Source organism: Panulirus ornatus, chromosome 25, assembly GCF_036320965.1.
Source record: "Panulirus ornatus isolate Po-2019 chromosome 25, ASM3632096v1, whole genome shotgun sequence".
Lineage (NCBI taxonomy): Eukaryota > Metazoa > Arthropoda > Malacostraca > Decapoda > Palinuridae > Panulirus > Panulirus ornatus.
The window spans coordinates 14,028,585-14,050,962 of record NC_092248.1 but is presented as its reverse complement, the minus strand read 5'-3'; the positions used below and the strand labels follow the sequence as shown (position 1 = coordinate 14,050,962).

The following is a 22,378-nucleotide window of genomic DNA, read 5'->3' as shown; positions in this document are numbered from 1 at the left end:
AATTCAAACAAGATGTTAGGAGAGTACATGATAATACATATATACATATATGCAAAGATTCGAACCCCGTACCATTTGCGTGGTAGCTGGGAGCGCTAACTGCGAGGCTATGATCACCCCCAACAGGGAAACGACTATTCGATTGTTAGTAATCCAATACCCTTAAACAAGATCTTAGGAGAGTACATGACAACAGTCACTCTCCTTTTTAATAAATTCCACTTCACTACCATCCAAACCCACTACCTTGCCAGATTTCATCTTCTGCAAAGCTTTCACGAACTCTTCTCTTTTCACCAATCCATTCTCCCTGACCCTCTCACTTCGTACAACACCCCAACCAAAACACCCTATATCTGCCACTCTATCATCAAACACATTTATCACACCTTCAAAATACTCGCTCCATCTCCTTCTCACTCCATTGCTATCTGTTATAATTTCTCCACTTGCTCCCTTCACTAATGTTCCTATTTGTTCTCTTGTCTTATGCACGTTAGTTACCTCCTTCCAAAACATCTTTTTATTATTCTTAAAATCTAATGATACTCTCTTTCCCTAACTCTCATCTGCCCTCTTTTTCAACTCTTGCACCTTTCTCTTGACCTCTTGCTCCTTTCTTTTATACATCTCCCAGTCATTTGCATTACTTCCCTGCAAATATTGTCCAAACACCTCTCTTTTCTCTTTCACTAACAATCTTACTTCTTCATCCTACTGTTCACTACCCTTTCTAATCTGCCCATCTCCCTCATTTCTCATACCACATGCATCTTTTGCACAAGCCATCACTGCTTTCCTACATACATCCCATTCTTCACCCACTTTCCTCACATTATTTGTTCTCAACTTTTGCCATTCAACACTCAGTCTCCTGATACTTCCTCACTTGAGTCTCCTTTCCAAGCTCACTTACTCTCACCACTCTTCTCTTTTCTGAAAGCCTCTACAAATCTTCACCTTTGCCTCCACAAGATAATGATCAGACATCCCTCCAGCTGCCCCTCTCAGCACATTGAAACCCAAAAGTCTCTCTTTTACACGCCTCAATTAACTTGAGTCCAATAATGCCCTTTGACCATCCCTCCTATTCACCTACGTATACTTACATATGTCTCTCTTTTTAAACCAGGTATTCCCAATCACCAATCTTCTTTCAACTCACAAATCCCAAGCTCTTCACCTTTTCCATTTACAACACTGAACACCCCATGTGCACCAATTATACCCTCAACTGCCACATTACTCACCTTCGCATTTAAATCACCCATCACTATAACCTGGTTTTGTGCGTCAAAGCTGCTAATACACGCTCAACTGCTCCCAGAACACTTGCCTCTCATGATTCTTCTTCTCATGACTAGTGCATAGGCACCAATAATCACCCATCTCTCTCCATCCACTTTCAGTTTTACCCAAATCAATCTAGAATTTACTTTCTTTCGCTCTATCACTTACTCCCATAACTCCTGCTTCAGGAGTATTGCTACTCCTTCCTTAGCTCTTGTCCTCTCACCAACCCCTGACTTTGCTCCCAAGACTTTCCCAAACCACTCTTCCCCTTTACCTTTGAGTTTTGTTTCACTCAGAGCCTGGACATCCAGGTTTATTTCCTCAAAGGTACTACCTATCTCTCCTTTCTTCTCATCTTGCTTACATCCACACACATCATTATTATCATTATTGTTATTATCATCATTATTATTGTTATTATTATACTTGACATTTGTTTCCCACGTCAGTGAGGTAGTGCCAGGAAACGAACGAAGAATGTCCCGTTCACTTGTATACACATATATGTACATAAACGCCCATACACGCACATATACATACAACCCCTGACTTTACTCCCAAGATTTTCCCAAACCACTCTTCCCCTTTACCCTTGAGCTTTGTTTCATTCAGAGCCAGAACACCCAGGTTTCTTTCCTCAAACATACTACCTTTCTCTCCTTTCTTCTCATCTTGGTTACATCCACACACATTCAGGCACCCCAATGAGCCTTCGAGGAGGATGAGCACGCCTTGCTTGATCTCTTCTTCTGTTTCCCCTATTAGAAATTGAAAGACAAGGAGGGAAGGGTTTCCAGCCCCCCTGTTCCCATTCCCCTTAGTCCCCTTCTACAACACAAGAGAACACATGGGAAGTATTCTTTATCCCCTATCCCTAGGGATATATATATATTATCCTTGGGGATAAGGGAGAAAAGAATACTTCCCATGCATTCCCTGCATGTTGTAGAAAGTGACTAAAAGGGATGGGAGCAGGGTACTGGAAATTCTCCATTCCACTTTTTCAGTTTTTACTTTTACAAAAGAAGGAACAGAGAAGAGGGCCAAGTGAGGATTTCCCTTCTAAGGCTCAGTCCTGTGTTCTTAATACTACATGTCTAACACAGGAAATGGTGAATACGTATGTAAGTTTGAATGGAGAAAAATTGGACGAAGAGTAGTGTTTTAGGTATCTGGATTGGATTTGGCAGTGAATGGAATTATGGAAGCAGAAATGAATCATAGAGTGAGGGAGGGGGTGAAGGTTCTGGGAGCGATGAAGAATGTGTAGAAAGAGTGAGCGTTATCTCAGAGCAAAAAAGGGTATGTTTGAAGGAATATTTAGTCCCAACAATATTACATGGTTGCGAGGCATGGGCTATAGATAGGATTGTATGGAGGAGGGCAGGTGTGTTGAAAATCAAATGATTGTAGACATTATGCGGTGTCAGGTGGTTTGATTAAGTAATGAAAGGGTAAGAGAGATGTATGGTAATAAAAAGGGTGTGGTTGAGAGAGCAGAGAAGGGTGTGCTAAATTGGTTTGGACATACGGAACAAATGAGTGAGGGAAGTTTGACAAAGATGATATATGTGTAAGAGGTAGAGGGAACAAGGAGAAGCAAGAGACCAAATTTGCATGTGGAAGGATGGAGTTAAAAAGATTTTTAGCAGTTAGGGCCTGAACATGGAAAAGGATGAAAGGCGTGCATGGAATAGAATGAATTGGAATGATGTGGTATACTGGGGTCGACATGTTGTCACTGGACTGAACCAGGGAATGTGAAACATCTGAGGTAAACCATGGAAAGGTCTGTGGAGCTTGGATGTGGATAGGGAGGTGTGGTTTTGGTGCATTACACATGACAGCTAGAGACTGAGTGTGTGGGAATGTGGCCCTTTTTGTTTTTTGTGGCACTACCTTGCTAACGCAGGAGGTGGCAGTGCTGTTTCCTGTGGGGCAGGATGGTGCTGGGAATGGATGAAGGCATGCATGAATATGTACATGTGTATATATATGTATATGTCTGTGTATGTTTATTTGTATATGTTGATATGTATACATGTGGGTGTTTATGTACATATATGTGTATATGAGTGGATGGGCCATTTTTCATCTGTTTCTTGGCACAGCCTCGCTGATACAGGAAACAATGATCAGTTATATTAAAAGAAATATATGTGATAGGTGATTTGAATGCAGGAAACAATGGTCTGTTATATTGAAAGAAATGTATGTGATAGGTGATTTAAATGCAAAGGTGAGTAATGTAGTAGGTGAGGTTATAACTGGGGGACATGGCATATTAATTGATGCTAATGGAAATGGTAGACAGCATGTTGAGCTGTGTGTAAAAAAGGGCTGGTAATTGGGAATACCTGGCTCAAAAAGAGAGACTTACACAAGGGCTGGGACAAGCTTTCACTCATGCAGGCTTTTTATACATATATTACTTGAATTATTCCTGTTCACCAGAGCTGTTAATGCACCTCCAAACTTTCTCCCTTGCTTGATTCTTACACCTTCACTTTTCCATCTAACACCCATATTAAACTTTACCCCTCAGTATCTAAACTCATCCAAAACTTCCAGATCTTCGCTAAGTGATCTGATTTTATACCATGTTCTTTACCTTGTGGAGGTGAGGGTGAATATGTAGAGGTTTTTGGAAAAGAAACATTATGGGTGAGAAGAGAGTGGTGAAAATAAGGAAGCATGGGAAGATGACCTGTGTGAAGAGATACCAGTGAAAAAGAGAAGAGAAGAATATGGCCAGTACTTACAGAAAGGAGTGTATGTGAGTTGGAGATATACAGGTACACCACCGATTTTTTGGCACTCTTGGTTCCAAAGCCTTGCCAGAATGACCATTTTGCCGAACTAACAGTAGTCACGTAATGATAATTCACCATCACCCCTCTAACCCACTAATTATACATCTCCCATGTGTCTAAAGTATTCATCTGTATTATACACCTGCTCAGGACTGAGGTGTTCCAGCTACGTCTTGCAAATTCGTCCACATACTCGGCAGCTCCTTTGTGGTTTGCAGACCGCTTTTCTCCGCACACTTTAGCCATGGAAATTCCATGACGCTTCTTGAATCTTTGGAGCCATCCATCACAGTAGTCATGCTCATGTTGTAATTTAAGTTCTTTATGGTACAACTTAGCCTGGTCCATTATCATGCTACCTGACAAGTCCGCTCCATCACTCCGACGCTGTTGAAACCATTCCATCATCACTCGATCGTGCTCAGTACTTTTACCATCTTTCATAGTTTTTCTGATTGTCATTTGCTTCTTGGAATTGCTGTCTGCATAGAATTTCAGCATTTTTTCCCTTTGCTTCTTTATATCATAAAGTTAATGAACCAATACTGTAGATGTCACACAGCTTACTCACCGAAACACCATGGTCCATTTTTTTCAACACTTCTACTTTATCTTGGATCGATATGGACTGGTGTTTACGTTTGACACCACAACTGACACTCTCATATGTCTTAGAAGCCATAGCTAGTGTTAAATTCAAGCAAAATAAGCTAAGAATCTCATTGCTAAGAATCTCAAAGAATTGCGGTATCACAACCAAGTGCCATGTAAAGAATGTAAATAAGCGCACCCTACACACAACAGCATCTGTGGCCGCCCAGTAAACTAGTCTGGTGGCCACGGTAATTTCAAGTTCCCCTTTTGTAATTTTGTCTGGACTAAAGGAGGTGCTGAACCATCAGTTGCTGGAAATTCGGTGGTGCACCTGTATAAGAGAAAGTGGCAGGAGGTCAAGAGGAAGATGTACTGGTTGAAAAAGAATTCAAAGTTGGGGTGATTGAGTATCAACTAACCTCAGGGAGAATATTTTGGAAGGAGGTTCTCAGTGTGAGAAAAACAAGGAAACAAATGGGAACATCAGCGAAGGGGCAAATGGGGAAGTGATAGCATATAGTGATGAGGTGAGGAGACAGAGTGAGTACTTTGAAGGGTTGTTGACTGATGATAGGATGGCAGGTTTGGGTTGGGAAGCTATGTGAAGTGAGAGAGTTTTGGAAAGGGTATGGTGGAGAGAGGTGGTGAAAGAACTTTGTAAGTTGAAATGTGGAAAGATGGCTGGAGTGGGTGGTATTGCAGTTGAATTTCTGAAGAAATGGGTTGACTGTGCTATTGATTGGTTGGTAAGGATTTTCAGTATATACATATGGAATATGGGGAGGTGTCTAAGGTTTGATGGAATGCATAAATTGTGCAACAGTGTAAAGGCAAGGGGGATAGAGATGAGTGTTAAATTATAAGCTTAAGTTTCTTGAGTGTACCAGTTATTATGTATGGGAGAGTTTTGATTGAGAGGATGTATAGGATGTGTCCTATACTTTATAAGGCATGTCAGTAGTCATTGGGTTATGTGCAGCAACCAAACTTGGAAATCATCATCTAGTTTTAGCCTTATGTATGATATTGAAAATTTTATATTTCTGGATCCATATACTTTATTGCTATCCTATTTGCCAGCGCATAGTACATGTCTTGTACTATTCTCCTAATACAGGGCTTCGGCGATAGGTTAGGGATGATGTTCGACTCCCAGAAAGATTCCTATGGCTTATTTCTTGCTGGATAATAATCATGCTGAGGCCTTCTTTTACAGTTTTCCATCCTCGTTACTGTACATTCACTCAGATTGAATTTCATCACCCATGTATTAGATCTACTCTGGATAAGGCATGTGGGGACAGCATTAACAGGTGAATACAGTAGTGTTTTTGAGTAGTTTTTTACACCACCCTTCAGTACACATTGTTGCTTTTATATGTGCATTAAGCATGACTGTAGCATTTTTTGTTTTGTAATTTCCTGTCTTTGCTGATGTCATCCATTAGGTTTTGGTTGCTTTTTAGAATTACATGGGTGATAGGTAGGTGATGGATTTGCATAAAATTTAATTGAACGAGACTTCTGATTTGAGGTCCAGAATAAACAGATATACTTATGTTGAGGTAGAGCTGTCTAAAGTCTTACTGGAGGGGTGAACTTCTACATGCATCATTAGTAATGGCAGTGATAGCTGGGTATTTGTTTATGCTTATGAAATAGTCACCATACATATCTGGAAAATAGTTGGAAATATTAGGAAACTCTCATTACCACGAAACAAGGAGCACCAAATCCTCAGGCTTCACACCATATAGGCCATGCATCTAGAATTGGCTAAGGGTGCCAATAAAGATTGTTTAGAGCAGAGCAGTAAAGATTAGTCTGGCTCAAATTCAGGATGTACACCAAGAGAAGCAGTTGATAGTGCAGGAATGTTAGGAGAAATAGTAGTACATCATGATTTAGAGGTGTGTGTGTGTATTTTATCAACTCTAAGAAAGGTTTTGATAAGGTTTACTGGATTAAACTAATGGTGATATTCAAGAACATATATTATTGGTTGGAGAGACTGAGTATAAGTTAAGCAGCTGTATCCAGTTAGACTGTCACAGCCTATGCTATTGATGGGAATTGATGTCTGGCATAGTGGGTAGGAGAGTCAGGTGGGGTTTTCTCCACTTGTTTTCAATATTTATGCAGAGGCAGTGGTGAGAGAAGCACATTTAGACCTCAACAAAAAATGGAATTGGGAGGGAAAATAGTGATGACAAGGCATTGACAGCAGTAAAGATGGTGTTTTCTCAAATGATAAAAAGTTAAGGAAGAATACTTTAGACCTACACAAAAGAATGGAATTGGGAGGGGAAATAGTGAAAACAGTTAGGTCTGTGATGACAAGGCATTGTCAGCAGCATAGATGGTGTTCTCTCACAAATTACATAAAGTTTAGTCAGGATAGCTAGAGATTTTAGAATGAAAGTAAATGTGCCAGGAACAAAAGTAATGAGAATTATGAAGGACAAGGCATCATTATTTTATGCCCAGAAAATTAAATAAGTAAAAAAGTAAAATATTTCAGATATTTAGGAAGTTTTATATTTTGCCCAGGAGAATGTAATAGTGAGGTGGGGACTAGAATTGCTGTTTGCAGAACAGCTTTCAATGAAGAGAAAAGGCTGCTTACAGATAAGCTTGGTCTGAAGCTGAAGATATGGATGGTAAAGAACTCAGTATGGAGTGTAGTTATGTATGATGCAGAAACATGGACCATGAAAGCAGAGGATAAAAAACTATTAGAAAGCATTGAAATGTTGCCTTAGAAAAGTGTGATGAAGATAAGTTGGATAGAACTACATTTAACAAAGAAGTAAAACACAAAGTAGACAAGGACAGGAGGTTTACTCTTGAGTAATAGCATGAAGGCAAAAGAACTAGATGGGCCATATATTAGATATGAAAGCATAAGATCTTGAAAAGGGAGAAAACTTGAAGCGAGAGTTGAAGGTTAGAAGTTATTACTCAATGAGAAAGGCAGGTTAGAATAGCTTGGTTAGAATTGAATCCTCAAAACTGGACCTGCTGAAAGGCAGAATGCCAAAAAAGTTGAGTAATCTGAAGTATTTTATGACAGGTAGCAGTGCTTCTTTTTATGGTCAATTTTTCTCGGGTCCAATATACAGTAACAACATTTAGTATACTGTCATCTGTGAACATTACAGCAGATCAAACCAGTCTTCATTTTCTTGTTGCAAAACACTTCTTTTCTTATACTGTACGATGTCGTCCAAGCTGCTTTACATATGATCATTAGGTAATACCCCTACTATCTTTACTGCTGCTTTGTCTGCTGTACTATGTAGTCCAAGCTACTTTGTGTATGATCAGTATGTAATACTCCTACTATCATAAACACTACTGCTGCTATAGATACAAGAGTAACCATTCCAATTATGTTCCTTTCAAACTTTCAGATATCTATGTTTTACCTCATGTTAAGTGTGAACCTCACATTAAGTATCCTTTATAATCTTTTTGATGACAGTATTTCAGGGCATTTGCAGTATATTGCAGTAATGCAGCTACCCAGAGTAAACTATATAATGCAGAATGATAAAAAGCTTTCAGCCTTTTAGGATAGATACATTATGTAGCAAAAATGATAACTATTGTCACCCTTTCAGGGCAGTTGGTAACTGTTGCAAAATGGATTTGAGAGAGGCAGGAGCTTTACACTCATTATTAGCTACCTACAGTCGGGAATTAGAACTTGATAAGCCATCAACAAGCAGCCTTGAAGATTTTAACCTAGAGTGGCAGGCCATGAAGAATTCTCTCAAAATAAAAAAACAAGTTGTGAGGGCTTGGGAGCAAAAACAAATGGTTATCAATACTCCTGAGGATTTTAGTGAGTTTGAAAGACAGAGTGATGATAGTAGTAGTATCAGTAGTTTTAGCAGTAGTAGTAGTATTGACAGGTTGTATAACAAGTGGGGATTTAATAAGAGAATGCAAAATTCAGAGATCTCAGGATCTGACTTAAGCCTACACAAATTGACAAAAGATTGTCATGAGACTATAAGAAAAAGAGGGAGTCGTGATAATCTTATATGCAGTATATGTGGAGTTGTGTGCCAGCATAATGCACATTTTCAAATTCACATGCGCATTCATACTGGTGAGAAACCATTTAGGTGCAGTTACTGTGAGCGAGCCTTTGCTCAGAAATCTGATCTTACAAAACATGAACGTATTCATACAGGTGAAAAGCCATTTAAATGTGAGTTTTGTGGTAGAGCATTTGCAATTGGCAAGTCACTGCAAGACCATCGACGACAACATACTGGAGAGAGACCATATGAGTGCAATGAGTGCAAACGAAGATTTAGAAGCTCTTCAGGATTGAGTGAGCATCGCAAGACTCACCTTAAACAACAGGCAGTGATATTTAGGAGAGGTAATACAGGTAAATGTGATTTGTCTCATCATAAGCAACATCCAAGCATTGAAACAGCCAGGTGTAGTTTTTGCTATAAAAATTATCCCAACAGGCAGAGCATGCTTTCTCATGTAAGAATGGTTCACATGAAAGATGCACCATATGAGTGTGCTAAGTGCCGTACATGCTATTCTTCTGTACGTGGACTATGTCTTCATATAAGTTCTGTTCACAGGCACACAAAATTGTTGCAGCGAAGTCAGATGGTTCCATTGTACAAGTGCTCAAGTTGCATGTCAAAGTTCACAACTCGATTAGCATTGATCAAACACACACGAGACACAGGACATAGTTACTTGAGGTGTGATGTTTGTAATCAGCCTATTGAGGGCCTAGAACAGCTCATTGATCATCGTTGGCAGCACAAGGGGATAGTAAAGGGTGAGATGGTGTCAAGAGGGAAATGTAAAAATTTAAAGAAAGCAGTAATAAATAGAGGAATGAGAGCATTGGGTAATAATGGAAAAAATAATAAAGCCAAAGATTTCCATTCAATAAGGAAGTACAAGCAACATGCTGTACCTGGAAAATTAAGAGTGATGACCATTCTACCTGTTGAAGCTTTTAAAGAATTATCAGAAGGTATGTGTGATCAAAATGATGATGATGACATTGGGAAGGAAGTAGAAACAACTGCTGTGAGAAAAATCAAGCATAAGGTAAGTTGCAGTACAGACACTCTCACTGAATATGCAGTGTCAGTTGCAAGCACAGATTATGTATTCCGAAGTTATGAGAAAAAAGAGAAAAATAAAAGAATGTCTTTATTAGCAAATAAAAAACCCTCAAAACATACTGAAGATGTGAAATGTCAAGACTCATCAAGAAAGAGGCAAATGCTAACACATAACAGGCCAACAGTTCAGACAGAAACATGGGTGTCTGCAAATTACTTTGGTTTAGAGTCCTCACAAAGAACTAAAGATGAGCCCCATCCAGTTCACACAACTGAAGAGGACCCACTATTTGTAGGTGTGGGGTTGCAGGAATGGGACAGCCAATGGCAAGATGAAGGTATTGACATCATATCTGTTTGAAAGGCTCTCTTGCTTTACCCATAGTGAAATTTGGGAAGATCTTTGATTACCTGGCTTTGTGATTAGGGTGCTCAGTAGCTTTACTGAGGATGAAAGTATTGTCCTTATTTTTTTTTTGTTTTTTTTTTGTTTACAAGATGTGGATTACTTTTCCTTTTGCTTAGGGAACTTAGAATTATCTGTTTTGTTTAGAACACCTGATAGTTCTACTGAAGGGGAAAGTATTGACATTATATCAAATAATCTCACCTACGTCTTTTTTTTTCACACGTTTAAAAAAGCGATACTCGGCAAATTTTTGGTATGTTCTTAGAACATAATGGCAAAATCATCTTGTAACTTTTATGTACTTTTTCAGTATTCTTTTCTTACTTTTGTGTAAATCAAATATTTATGTGGCTTTGTTAGAATACTCCACAGTCACTATATCTTTTGTTAGTGCCTGGTAATGCTAATTCATTTAAAGTGACTTAATCACTTTATTGTATGCGAAAAATACTTTGTTAATTTCATTATTGATTGTAAATTTATTACTAATTTTATTGTTTTTTAGTTTAAAGACTAATGGATTCATGAATTAAGATTATAGTACAGTATTAGTCATTTGCTTTATCATATGATTGTAGCATGTGATTATGGATAAATGTAGTTGTACTGTTACTCCTAGAAAAGAAGTAAGTATTTTAGAAACAGCGGATCCTTATGCTGTCAGTAATATAGCTAGAAAGGAACACATACAAACAAACTGAGGACACTGAAAGAAAACTGTTCATTGCCTGCTTGGTAATGGCATTTTACAGTGTCATTTAGCAGTATTCTCTCTACAGCTAGTAGAGCTTAATTTTAGTCATAGTTTGTAAAACCTTAGTTTACATAGAGAAAAAATTACTTTTCATTCATGGAGTATCTTAGATAATGTAGTATAATGGTTGTAGCAAATGTTAGACGAGTTATCGACTTTCACTGACATTTCTTACATACAGTCAGATTGTATGAGTTTCTTGTAATTGAAATCTATATATTTTCCCAATTGTGTCACGTTAACTGTCACCATATCAACATACAAAAAAGGGTATGTTTGAAGGAATAGTGGTTCCAACAATGTTGTATGGTTGCGAGGCGTGGGCTATGGATAGAGTTGTGCGCAGGAGGACGGATGTGCTGGAAATGAGATGTTTGAGGACAATGTGTGGTGTGAGGTGGTTTGATCGAGTGAGTAACGTAAGGGTAAGAGAGATGTGTGGAAATAAAAAGAGCGTGGTTGAGAGAGCAGAAGAGGGTGTTTTGAAGTGGTTTGGGCACATGGAGAGGATGAGTGAGGAAAGATTGACCAAGAGGATATATGTGTCGGAGGTGGAGGGAGCAAGGAGAAGAGGGAGACCAAATTTGAGGTGGAAAGATGGAGTGAAAAAGATTTTGTGTGATCGGGGCCTGAACATGCAGGAGGGTGAAAGGAGGGCAAGGAATAGAGTGAATTGGAGCGATGTGGTATACCGGGGTTGACGTGCTGTCAGTGGATTGAATCAAGGCATGTGAAGCATCTGGGGTAAACCATGGAAAGCTGTGTAGGTATGTATATTTGCGTGTGTGGACGTATGTATATACATGTGTATGGGGGGGGGGTTGGGCCATTTCTTTCGTCTGTTTCCTTGCGCTACCTCGCAAACGCGGGAGACAGCGACAAAGTATAAAAAAAAAAAAAAAAAAATCAACATACAAAATTCTTAAGCATATTTTCCATCAACTGCTGCTTGTTTCTTGCACCTAGATCAACATATTAGAATCACTAGCATATGCTCTATTATTGGTTTCATTTGTAGAATTCTTCACCATATGCCTCATCAGTTGCTTTATGCTTGTAATGGCTAAGCCATACCAGAAGATTCTACAGAAATTTTGATAACCATTGCTGTAGGGTTTTTCACTGGTGGCCTTAAGATGCTTAGATGGTCAGCAATCAAAATATTACAAGATTTGGCATAATAACCCAGTTCTGAATACAGGAATAAAAAGGCCAACCCCTTATCACATTTCAGCAACCTATAATCACAGATCCCCTTCCCAAAAATGATAATATTGACAATTCTATTCACACTGTAATGACTTGACAAGAACTTAAAAAAAAAAAAAAAAAGCCCCACCAAACCAATCATAAACTCCTCTCCAATAGACATACTCGCATCATAAACCACACAACCAGACACACACAAATTACCTTTTCTTGCATCTATTAAGGGCACTGCCCACCTCTCCAGCATAATGAAGATGCACTGAGGACAATACTTGCTGCCTAGTTGTCTTGCAGTCACATGACAAAGTCAGACACAGCATTACATTACTCCTTGAACTGTGGTCTCTTCTGTTTTAAGTGACTACCTTTCTAAGCACTGCAGGACCCTTACAAATGGGGTTCCTGGGACAGGAATCTATTGTGAGTTTTTTTTTTCATACTATTCGCCATCTCCCGCATTGGCGAGGTAGCGTTAAGAACAGAAGACTGAGCCTTTGAGGGAAATCCTCACTTGGCCCCCTTCTCTGTTCCTCCTTTTGGAAAATTAAAAAAGAGAGGGGAGGATTTCCTGCCTTCCGCTCTCTCCCCTTTTAGTCGCTCTTACTGCTTTGAGTCTGCATTCCATGCATGAGTAGAAGAATATTAGACTCCTTTTGTGTGAGAAAATCCTCAAAATTTTATCCTTTCCATTTAATCACAATGATGCAGCCTTGTCGAAACTCCTCAATATTGGGGTAATCACTGTAGATGGAATCCAGTAATGCTGTGGTTGATTGGTTAGTCAAGATTTTCAGTATATGTATGGATCATGATGAAGAGCCTGAAGATTGGTGGAATGTACCTATATTGCATACAGGCAAGGGGGACAAAATTGCATGATTAAAGGTATTAGTTTGTTGATGAATTTACTGGGTAAGCTGTATGGCTGAGTGGTGATTGAGAGGTGGATAAAAGCACAGAGCATCAGATTAGGGAGACACAGTGTGGTTTCGGTGTAGAGAATATGTGTTTCAGGTGTTTGCTTGGAAGAATGTGTGAGGAAATTTTGAGAAGCAAAGATTTCTATGTGGCATTAATGGGTCAGGAGAAAGGATATGATAGCATTAACAGAGATGCTTTGCTTAAGGTGCTACAAATATATGACGTAGAGGAAAGCTTTCAGAAGCAATGAAGAGTTTTTCAATAGGGTGAGTGGTTCTAAGTGAAGGTGGGTCTGCAGCACAGGGTTTGTATATCAATATGGCTGTTTAATCTGTTCATAGATGGAGTGATGAGAGAGGTGAATGCAAGGGTCTTGGAGAGAGGAGCAGGTATGAAGTCTGCTGGGAGTGTGGGGGTCTGGGAGGTGTCATTTGTTTGCTGATGATTTGGAACTAGTGGCAGAATCAAGTGTGACACTGCAGAAGGTGGCCTCTGAGTTTAGGAGAATGTATAAAGGGAGCAAGTTTAGAATGAATATGAAGGAAAACTTGCTGTGCAGGGAAGAGAGTGGATATTTGGAGTGCAAGTTTGAATGGAGGGATCTTAAGAGGAAGTGGAGTGTTTTAGATACCTGGGAGAGGATATGGCAGCAAATGGAACCATGGGAGTTGAAGTGAAGCCATAGGGTGGGTAAGAAAATGAAGGTTCTGGGAGCATTGAGGAATGTGTGGAAAGAGAGGTTGTCATTTGGGAAAGCAAAAATGGGTGTTTGATGGTACATTAGTCCCAACAATATTGTATGGATGAAAGGCATGGGCAACAGATGAGGATGTGCAGAAGAGGATGGTATTGGAAAAGAAATGTTTGAGGACAGTGCATGGTGTGAGGAGGTGTGATCGAGTATGTAATAAAAAGGGTAAGAGATAGGTGTGGTAATAAAATGAGTGGTTGAGAGAGCTGAAGAGGGTGTACTGAAATGGTTTGGACTTATGGATAGAATGAGTGAGGAGAGGTTGATAAAGAGGATATATGTGTCAGAGGTGGAGGGAATGAGGAGAAGTGGGAGACCAAATTGGAGGTGGAAAGATGGAGTGAAAAAGATTTTGTGTGATCGGGGCCTGAACATGCAGGAGGGTGAAAGGAGGGCAAGGAATAGAGTGAATTGGATCGATGTGGTATACCGGGGTTGACGTGCTGTCAGTGGATTGAATCAAGGCATGTGAAGCGTCTGGGGGAAACCATGGAAGCGGAAGTGGATCATAGGGTGGGGGAGGGGGCGAAAATTCTGGGGCCTTGAAGAATGTGTGGAAGTTGAGAACATTATCTCGGAAAGCAAAAATGGGTATGTTTGAAGGAATAGTGGTTCCAACAATGTTGTATGGTTGCGAGGCGTGGGCTATGGATAGAGTTGTGTGCAGGAGGATGGATGTGCTGGAAATGAGATGTTTGAGGACAATGTGTGGTGTGAGGTGGTTTGATCGAGTAAGTAACGTAAGGGTAAGAGAGATGTGTGGAAATAAAAAGAGCGTGGTTGAGAGAGCAGAAGAGGGTGTTTTGAAGTGGTTTGGGCACATGGAGAGAATGAGTGAGGAAAGATTGACCAAGAGGATATATGTGTCGGAGGTGGAGGGAACGAGGAGAAGAGGGAGACCAAATTGGAGGTGGAAAGATGGAGTGAAAAAGATTTTGTGTGATCGGGGCCTGAACATGCAGGAGGGTGAAAGGAGGGCAAGGAATAGAGTGAATTGGATCGATGTGGTATACCGGGGTTGACGTGCTGTCAGTGGATTGAATCAAGGCATGTGAAGCGTCTGGGGGAAACCATGGAAAGCTGTGTAGGTATGTATATTTGCGTGTGTGGACGTATGTATATACATGTGTATGGGGGTGGGTTGGGCCATTTCTTTGTCTGTTTCCTTGCGCTACCTCGCAAACGCGGGAGACAGCGACAAAGCAAAATATATAATAATATAAATATACATCTGATGTCTGTTCCCAACTGGAACTCCCCCAAGTTGGTAGCCAAAACAATAGAATCTCCATAACTAATGAACACTAGTGCTGCTTCTTGGCCTTTAGTGCCTTGCCCTTAACAAACCACTAGCAGAAGGCAACTCTAGAGCAATGTTTGCAGAGGTTCCTTCCTAATGTTTCTACTGACTACTTCTGCCTAATATTCCTACCTTCTACTTCCACCTAATTTTTCTCTTTAATACTCCTGCCTAAAAGTTACTAACTTCTGCTTCTATCTGTTGCCCCCACCACTCTGCTAAAAGGCAGGGCTAGCATAGTGCTCACCATAGGAAAACTTTGAGATATGAGGAATGAGCTGTGCGAGTCAAGTGTTGTCAGATGCTGTGTATGACAAGAAGAAATTGTATGTTTGTGGATGGAATGTCAGTAATCTATGTATGGGTGAGGCAGAAAGAAGAGACAGCTACCTAGGTAAGAGGAGTGCAGCTTGACAACCTCTAAAATGCTAGCATACTATACAGCGGTCACTAACCCTCCTGGTACCCAGGCAGGTAGTACTGGTATTATACTTCCCTGGTTGTTGGCTGCCTACTAAATACTTCCCTGGTCGTTGGCTGCTTTCCAACTACTGCCTACCTGTACTAACCCCACTTACAATCCTTAACATATACAACCCATGTACACTGTCCTCAACCCATACTATCCCCACTCAACTTGAATCACACTAACCCTATTTAACCAACATTAATACCGATTCCAGTTGAATTTCAGTATTCCCATGCAACCCACACTTATCCCAGGTTATACACAATGATCCCGTTAACTCAAGGACTTAACCAACCCACATTGACTCAAGTGAACAGTGAACTTCAGTAACCCATGCTGAGCTCATGTTTAACCCATATATACCTCAGTTATGTAATACCTTTTAAGTTGCATGCAGCCTGCCTTGGTTACTTTGCCCCCATGTAGCTGTTATGTACATCGGTTATCTAGCATTCATTTAACCCATGTGGACCTCAGTTATTTAGCCCTCATTTACCTATATGTACCTTGGTTATCTAGCCCCCATTTAATATATATGTGGCTCTCATTTAACTCGTATCTTTTGCACTTATATAGCTCCATTTTACTTTTATGTATCTCAGATATCAAGCCATTATTTAATCTGTATTTACCTTGATAATCTAACAACCATTTAACATATCTGTACTACAGTTTTGTAACCATCATTCAACTTATATCTGCCTCAATTTGTAACCCCCACCTCCACTAAACATACATGGACCTCAGTTTCTAACCCCCATTTAACCCATACATACATCATTTATCTGTGTCTCATTTAAACCACAGACATTGGTGAACCTTTACTGACATCAGTAAGCCAGTATTGGTCTTAGGAAACTTTTAGACTTTATCCGCATTGACTCGTTAATCTATATTCATCCCATTTAACACACATTAACTTTATTTAATATACACTAACCCTGTTAACCTAAAATAACCACCTTGACCTTTGCCAGAGTCCCAGACCATTATCCCAACAAATGTTTTTTATGGGATAAAGGAACTTCAGTGAAGGGCGCAAATGGGGAGGTGATAACAAGTAGTGGTGATGTGAGAAGGAGATGGAGTGAGTATTTTGAAGGTTTGTTGAATGTGTTTGATGATAGAGTGGCAGATATAGGGTGTTTTGGTCGAGATGGTGTGCAAAGTGAGAGGGTTAGGGAAAATGATTTGGTAAACAGAGAAGAGGTAGTAAAAGCTTTGCGGAAGATGAAAGCCGGCAAGGCAGCAGGTTTGGATGGTATTGCAGTGGAATTTATTAAAAAAGGGGGTGACTGTATTATTGACTGGTTGGTAAGGTTATTTAATGTATGTATGACTCATGGTGAGGTGCCTGAGGATTGGCAGAATGCGTGCATAGTGCCATTGTACAAAGGCAAAGGGGATAAGAGTGAGTGCTCAAATTACAGAGGTATAAGTTTGTTGAGTATTCCTGGTAAATTATATGGGAAGGATTTGATTGAGAGGGTGAAGGCATGTACAGAGCATCAGATTGGGGAAGAGCAGTGTGGTTTCAGAAGTGGTAGAGGATGTGTGGATCAGGTGTTTGCTTTGAAGAATGTATGTGAGAAATACTTAGAAAAGCCAATGGATTTGTATGTAGCAAGTAACTTGATATCAACAAGATATTACCAATCCTAACCTTTTTTTTGTTATGCTTGTCTTAGTTAGAATGAGAATCACAACCAAAATCCATTGTAAAATCTTTTTCAGAATTTCTCTGTGAATCTGCATTTTCTTCCCCTGTATTCATACAAATCTAAAGGAAATTTCTGTGAAATTCATAATTCTCTGCAACCTCTCATCTCATTTTTTAACAAAATAAACTTAAGGATCCATCTAGCACTAATTTTCATCTTTGCCATTACCAGAGAAAGATACAAATTCACCAATTCCCTTACTACCTTCACATCCGACCCTTCTTTACTGATCCTTTTGTAATCTATTGATGCTTTTTGTTTGTTACCTTACCCACCTCTTATCAACGTTTATCTAAGAATCAGGTTCCAGTAGGAACATTTGGTAGAAACACCAGGTAGAAGTAATAAGTAGGAACATGCAATGGGTAGAAGCAGCAGGTTGGAACATTAGGTAGAAGTAGTCGGTAGAAACTTTAGGTAGGAGCCTCAACAAACACTGAGTTCTCCTCTGCCAGTAGCCTGTTTAGGGTGAGGCACTAAAGGATAAGAAGTGGCACTGGAGTTCACTAGTAGTGCAGACTGTTTTGCCGTGGCCATACCCTTGAAGGAGTTCCCAAAGGGAATGAGCATCAGAGATACAGAGAGCTTGCTAAATGACATGGACAAAACATGCCCCCTAACAAGGGCATCTCAGGAAAAAAAAAAAAAAAATAAAAAAAAAAAAAAAAAAAAAAAAAATAAAAAAAAAAAAAAAATAAAAAAAAAAAAAAAAAAAAAAAAAATAAAAAAAAAAAAAAAAAAAATAAAAAAAAAAAAAAAAAAAAAAAAAATAAAAAAAAAAAAAAAAAAAAAAAAAAAAATAAAAAAAAAAAAAAAAAAAAAAAATAAAAAAAAAAATAAAAAAAAAAAAAAACGCGGAGACAGCGACAAAGTATAATAAAAAAAAAAATAAAAAAAAAAAAAAAAAAAAAAAAAAATAAAAAAAAAAAAAAAAAAAAAAAAAAAAAAATAAAAAAAAAAAAAAAAAAAAAAAAAAAAAAGAGAAAAGGAAAAAATTCTGGGGCCTTGAAGAATGTGTGGAAGTCGAGAACATTATCTCGGAAAGCAAAAATGGGTATGTTTGAAGGAATAGTTGTTCCAACAATGTTGTATGGTTGCGAGGCGTGGGCTATGGATAGAGTTGTGTGCAGGAGGATGGATGTGCTGGAAATGAGATGTTTGAGGACAATGTGTGGTGTGAGGTGGTTTGATCGTGTGAGTAACGTAAGGGTAAGAGAGATGTGTGGAAATAAAAAGAGCGTGGTTGAGAGAGCAGAAGAGGGTGTTTTGAAGTGGTTTGGGCACATGGAGAGGATGAGTGAGGAAAGATTGACCAAGAGGATATATGTGTCGGAGGTGGAGGGAACGAGGAGAAGAGGGAGACCAAATTGGAGGTGGAAAGATGGAGTGAAAAAGATTTTGTGTGATCGGGGCCTGAACATGCAGGAGGGTGAAAGGAGGGCAAGGAATAGAGTGAATTGGATCGATGTGGTATACCGGGGTTGACGTGCTGTCAGTGGATTGAATCAAGGCATGTGAAGCGTCTGGGGTAAACCATGGAAAGCTGTGCAGGTATGTATATTTGCGTGTGTGGACGTATGTATATACATGTGTATGGGGGTGGGTTGGGCCATTTCTTTCGTCTGTTTCCTTGCGCTACCTCGCAAACGCGGGAGACAGCGACAAAGTATAAAAAAAAAAAAAAAAAAAAATATATATATATATATATATATATATCTTGTTCTTCTTCATACTATTCGCTATGTCCCGCATTAGCGAGGTAGCGTTAGGAACAGAGGACTGGGCCTTTGAGGGAATATCCTCACCTGGCCCCCTTCTCTGTTCCTTCTTTTGGAAAATTAAAAAAAAAACGAGGGGGAGGATTTCCAGCCCCCCCGCTCCCATATATATATATATATATATATATATATATATATATATATATATATATATATATATATATATATATATATATCACCTCCCCATTTGCGCCCTTCACTGAAGTTCCCATTTGCTCCCTTGTCTTACGCACTTTATTTACCTCCTTCCAGAACATCTTTTTATTCTCCCTAAAATTTAATGATACTTTCTCACCCCAAATCTCATTTGCCCTCTTTTTCACCTCTTGCACCTTTCTCTTGACCTCCTGTCTCTTTCTTTTATACATCTCCCACTCAATTGCATTTTTTCCCTGCAAAAATCGTCCGAATGCCTCTCTCTTCTCTTTCACTAATAATCTTACTTCTTCATCCCACCACTCACTACCCTTTCTAATCAACCCACCTCCCAAGTAGTGGTGATGTGAGAAGGAGATGGAGTGAGTATTTTGAAGGTTTGTTGAATGTGTTTGATGATAGAGTGGCAGATATAGGGTGTTTTGGTCGAGATGGTGTGCAAAGTGAGAGGGTTAGGGAAAATGATTTGGTAAGCAGAGAAGAGGTAGTAAAAGCTTTGCGGAAGATGAAAGCCGGCAAGGCAGCAGGTTTGGATGGTATTGCAGTGGAATTTATTAAAAAAGGGGGTGACTGTATTATTGACTGGTTGGTAAGGTTATTTAATGTATGTATGACTCATGGTGAGGTGCCTGAGGATTGGCAGAATGCGTGCATAGTGCCATTGTACAAAGGCAAAGGGGATAAGAGTGAGTGCTCAAATTACAGAGGTATAAGTTTGTTGAGTATGCCTGGTAAATTATATGGGAGGGTATTCATTGAGAGGGTGAAGGCATGTACAGAGCATCAGATTGGGGAAGAGCAGTGTGGTTTCAGAAGTGGTAGAGGATGTGTGGATCAGGTGTTTGCTTTGAAGAATGTATGTGAGAAATACTTAGAAAAGCCAATGGATTTGTATGTAGCATTTATGGATCTGGAGAAGGCATATGATAGAGTTGATAGAGATGCTCTATGGAAGGTATTAAGAATATATGGATGGTGTGGGAGGCAAGTTGTTAGAAGCAGTGAAAAGTTTTTATCGAGGATGTAAGGCATGTGTACATGTAGGAAGAGAGGAAAGTGATTGGTTCTCAGTGAATGTAGGTTTGCGGCAGGGGTGTGTGATGTCTCCATGGTTGTTAAATTTGTTTATGGATGGGGTTGTTAGGGAGGTGAATGCAAGAGTCTTGGAAAGAGGGGCAAGTATGAAGTCTGTTGGGGATGAGAGAGCTTGGGAAGTGAGTCAGTTGTTGTTCGCTGATGATACAGCGCTGGTGGCTGATTCATGTAAGAAACTGCAGAAGCTGGTGACTGAGTTTGGTAAAGTGTGTGAAAGAAGAAAGTTAAGAGTAAATGTGAATAAGAGCAAGGTTATTAGGTACAGTAGGGTTGAGGGTCAAGTCAATTGGGAGGTAAGTTTGAATGGAGAAAAACTGGACAAAGTAAAGTGTTTTAGATATCTGGGAGTGGATCTGGCAGCGGATGGAACCATGGAAGCGGAAGTGGATCATAGGGTGGGGGAGGATGCAAAAATCCTGGGAGCCTTGAAGAATGTGTGGAAGTTGAGAACATTATCTCGGAAAGCAAAAATGGGTACGTTTGAAGGAATAGTGGTTCCAACAATGTTGTATGGTTGCGAGGCGTGGGCTATGGATAGAGTTGTGTGCAGGAGGATGGATGTGCTGGAAATGAGATGTTTGAGGACAATGTGTGGTGTGAGGTGGTTTGATCGAGTAAGTAACGTAAGGGTAAGAGAGATGTGTGGAAATAAAAAGAGCGTGTTTGAGAGAGCAGAAGAGGGTGTTTTGAAATGGTTTGGGCACATGGAGAGAATGAGTGAGGAAAGATTGACCAAGAGGATATATGTGTCAGAGGTGGAGGGAATGAGGAGAAGTGGGAGACCAAATTGGAGGTGGAAAGATGGAGTGAAAAAGATTTTGTGTGATCGGGGCCTGAACATGCAGGAGGGTGAAAGGAGGGCAAGGAATAGACTGAATTGGATCGATGTGGTATACCGGGTTTGACGTGCTGTCAGTGGATTGAATCAGGGCATGTGAAGCGTCTGGGGGAAACCATGGAAAGCTGTGTAGGTATGTATATTTGCGGGTGTGGACGTATGTATATACATGTGTATGGGGGTGGGTTGGGCCATTTCTTTCGTCTGTTTCCTTGCGCTACCTCGCAAATGCGGGAGACAGCGACAAAGCAAAATATATAATAATATAAATATACATCTGATGTCTGTTCCCAACTGGAACTCCCCCAAGTTGGTAGCCAAAACAATAGAATCTCCATAACTAATGAACACTAGTGCTGCTTCTTGGCCTTTAGTGCCTTGCCCTTAACAAACCACTAGCAGAAGGCAACTCTAGAGCAATGTTTGCAGAGGTTCCTTCCTAATGTTTCTACTGACTACTTCTGCCTAATATTCCTACCTTCTACTTCCACCTAATTTTTCTCTTTAATACTCCTGCCTAAAAGTTACTAACTTCTGCTTCTATCTGTTGCCCCCACCACTCTGCTAAAAGGCAGGGCTAGCATAGTGCTCACCATAGGAAAACTTTGAGATATGAGGAATGAGCTGTGCGAGTCAAGTGTTGTCAGATGCTGTGTATGACAAGAAGAAATTGTATGTTTGTGGATGGAATGTCAGTAATCTATGTATGGGTGAGGCAGAAAGAAGAGACAGCTACCTAGGTAAGAGGAGTGCAGCTTGACAACCTCTAAAATGCTAGCATACTATACAGCGGTCACTAACCCTCCTGGTACCCAGGCAGGTAGTACTGGTATTATACTTCCCTGGTTGTTGGCTGCCTACTAAATACTTCCCTGGTCATTGGCTGCCTACCAAATACTTTACTGGTTGCTGGCTGCCTACCAAATACTTCCCTGGTCGTTGGCTGCTTTCCAACTACTGCCTACCTGTACTAACCCCACTTACAATCCTTAACATATACAACCCATGTACACTGTCCTCAACCCATACTATCCCCACTCAACTTGAATCACACTAACCCTATTTAACCAACATTAATACCGATTCCAGTTGAATTTCAGTATTCCCATGCAACCCACACTTATCCCAGGTTATACACAATGATCCCGTTAACTCAAGGACTT

The 22,378-nt window shown here is 39.9% G+C and overlaps 1 protein-coding gene and 1 long non-coding RNA gene across 3 annotated transcripts in view; both read left to right on the top strand.

Moving 5' to 3' along the window:
• LOC139757298 (uncharacterized) overlaps nucleotides 1-22,378 on the top strand; it is a 56,445-nt gene that overhangs the window by 26,181 nt on the left and 7,886 nt on the right. For both annotated transcript variants that reach the window (XR_011714588.1, XR_011714589.1), the window contains exon 2: nucleotides 8,324-8,547. This is a non-coding gene — a long non-coding RNA (uncharacterized lncRNA). The remainder of the gene's footprint in view (nucleotides 1-8,323; nucleotides 8,548-22,378) is intronic.
• LOC139757295 (uncharacterized) lies at nucleotides 8,554-14,168 on the top strand. Its single transcript, XM_071677663.1, has one exon. It carries the CDS (start codon nucleotides 8,649-8,651, stop codon nucleotides 10,173-10,175), a length of 1,527 nt encoding a protein of 508 aa, XP_071533764.1. The 5' UTR covers nucleotides 8,554-8,648; the 3' UTR covers nucleotides 10,176-14,168.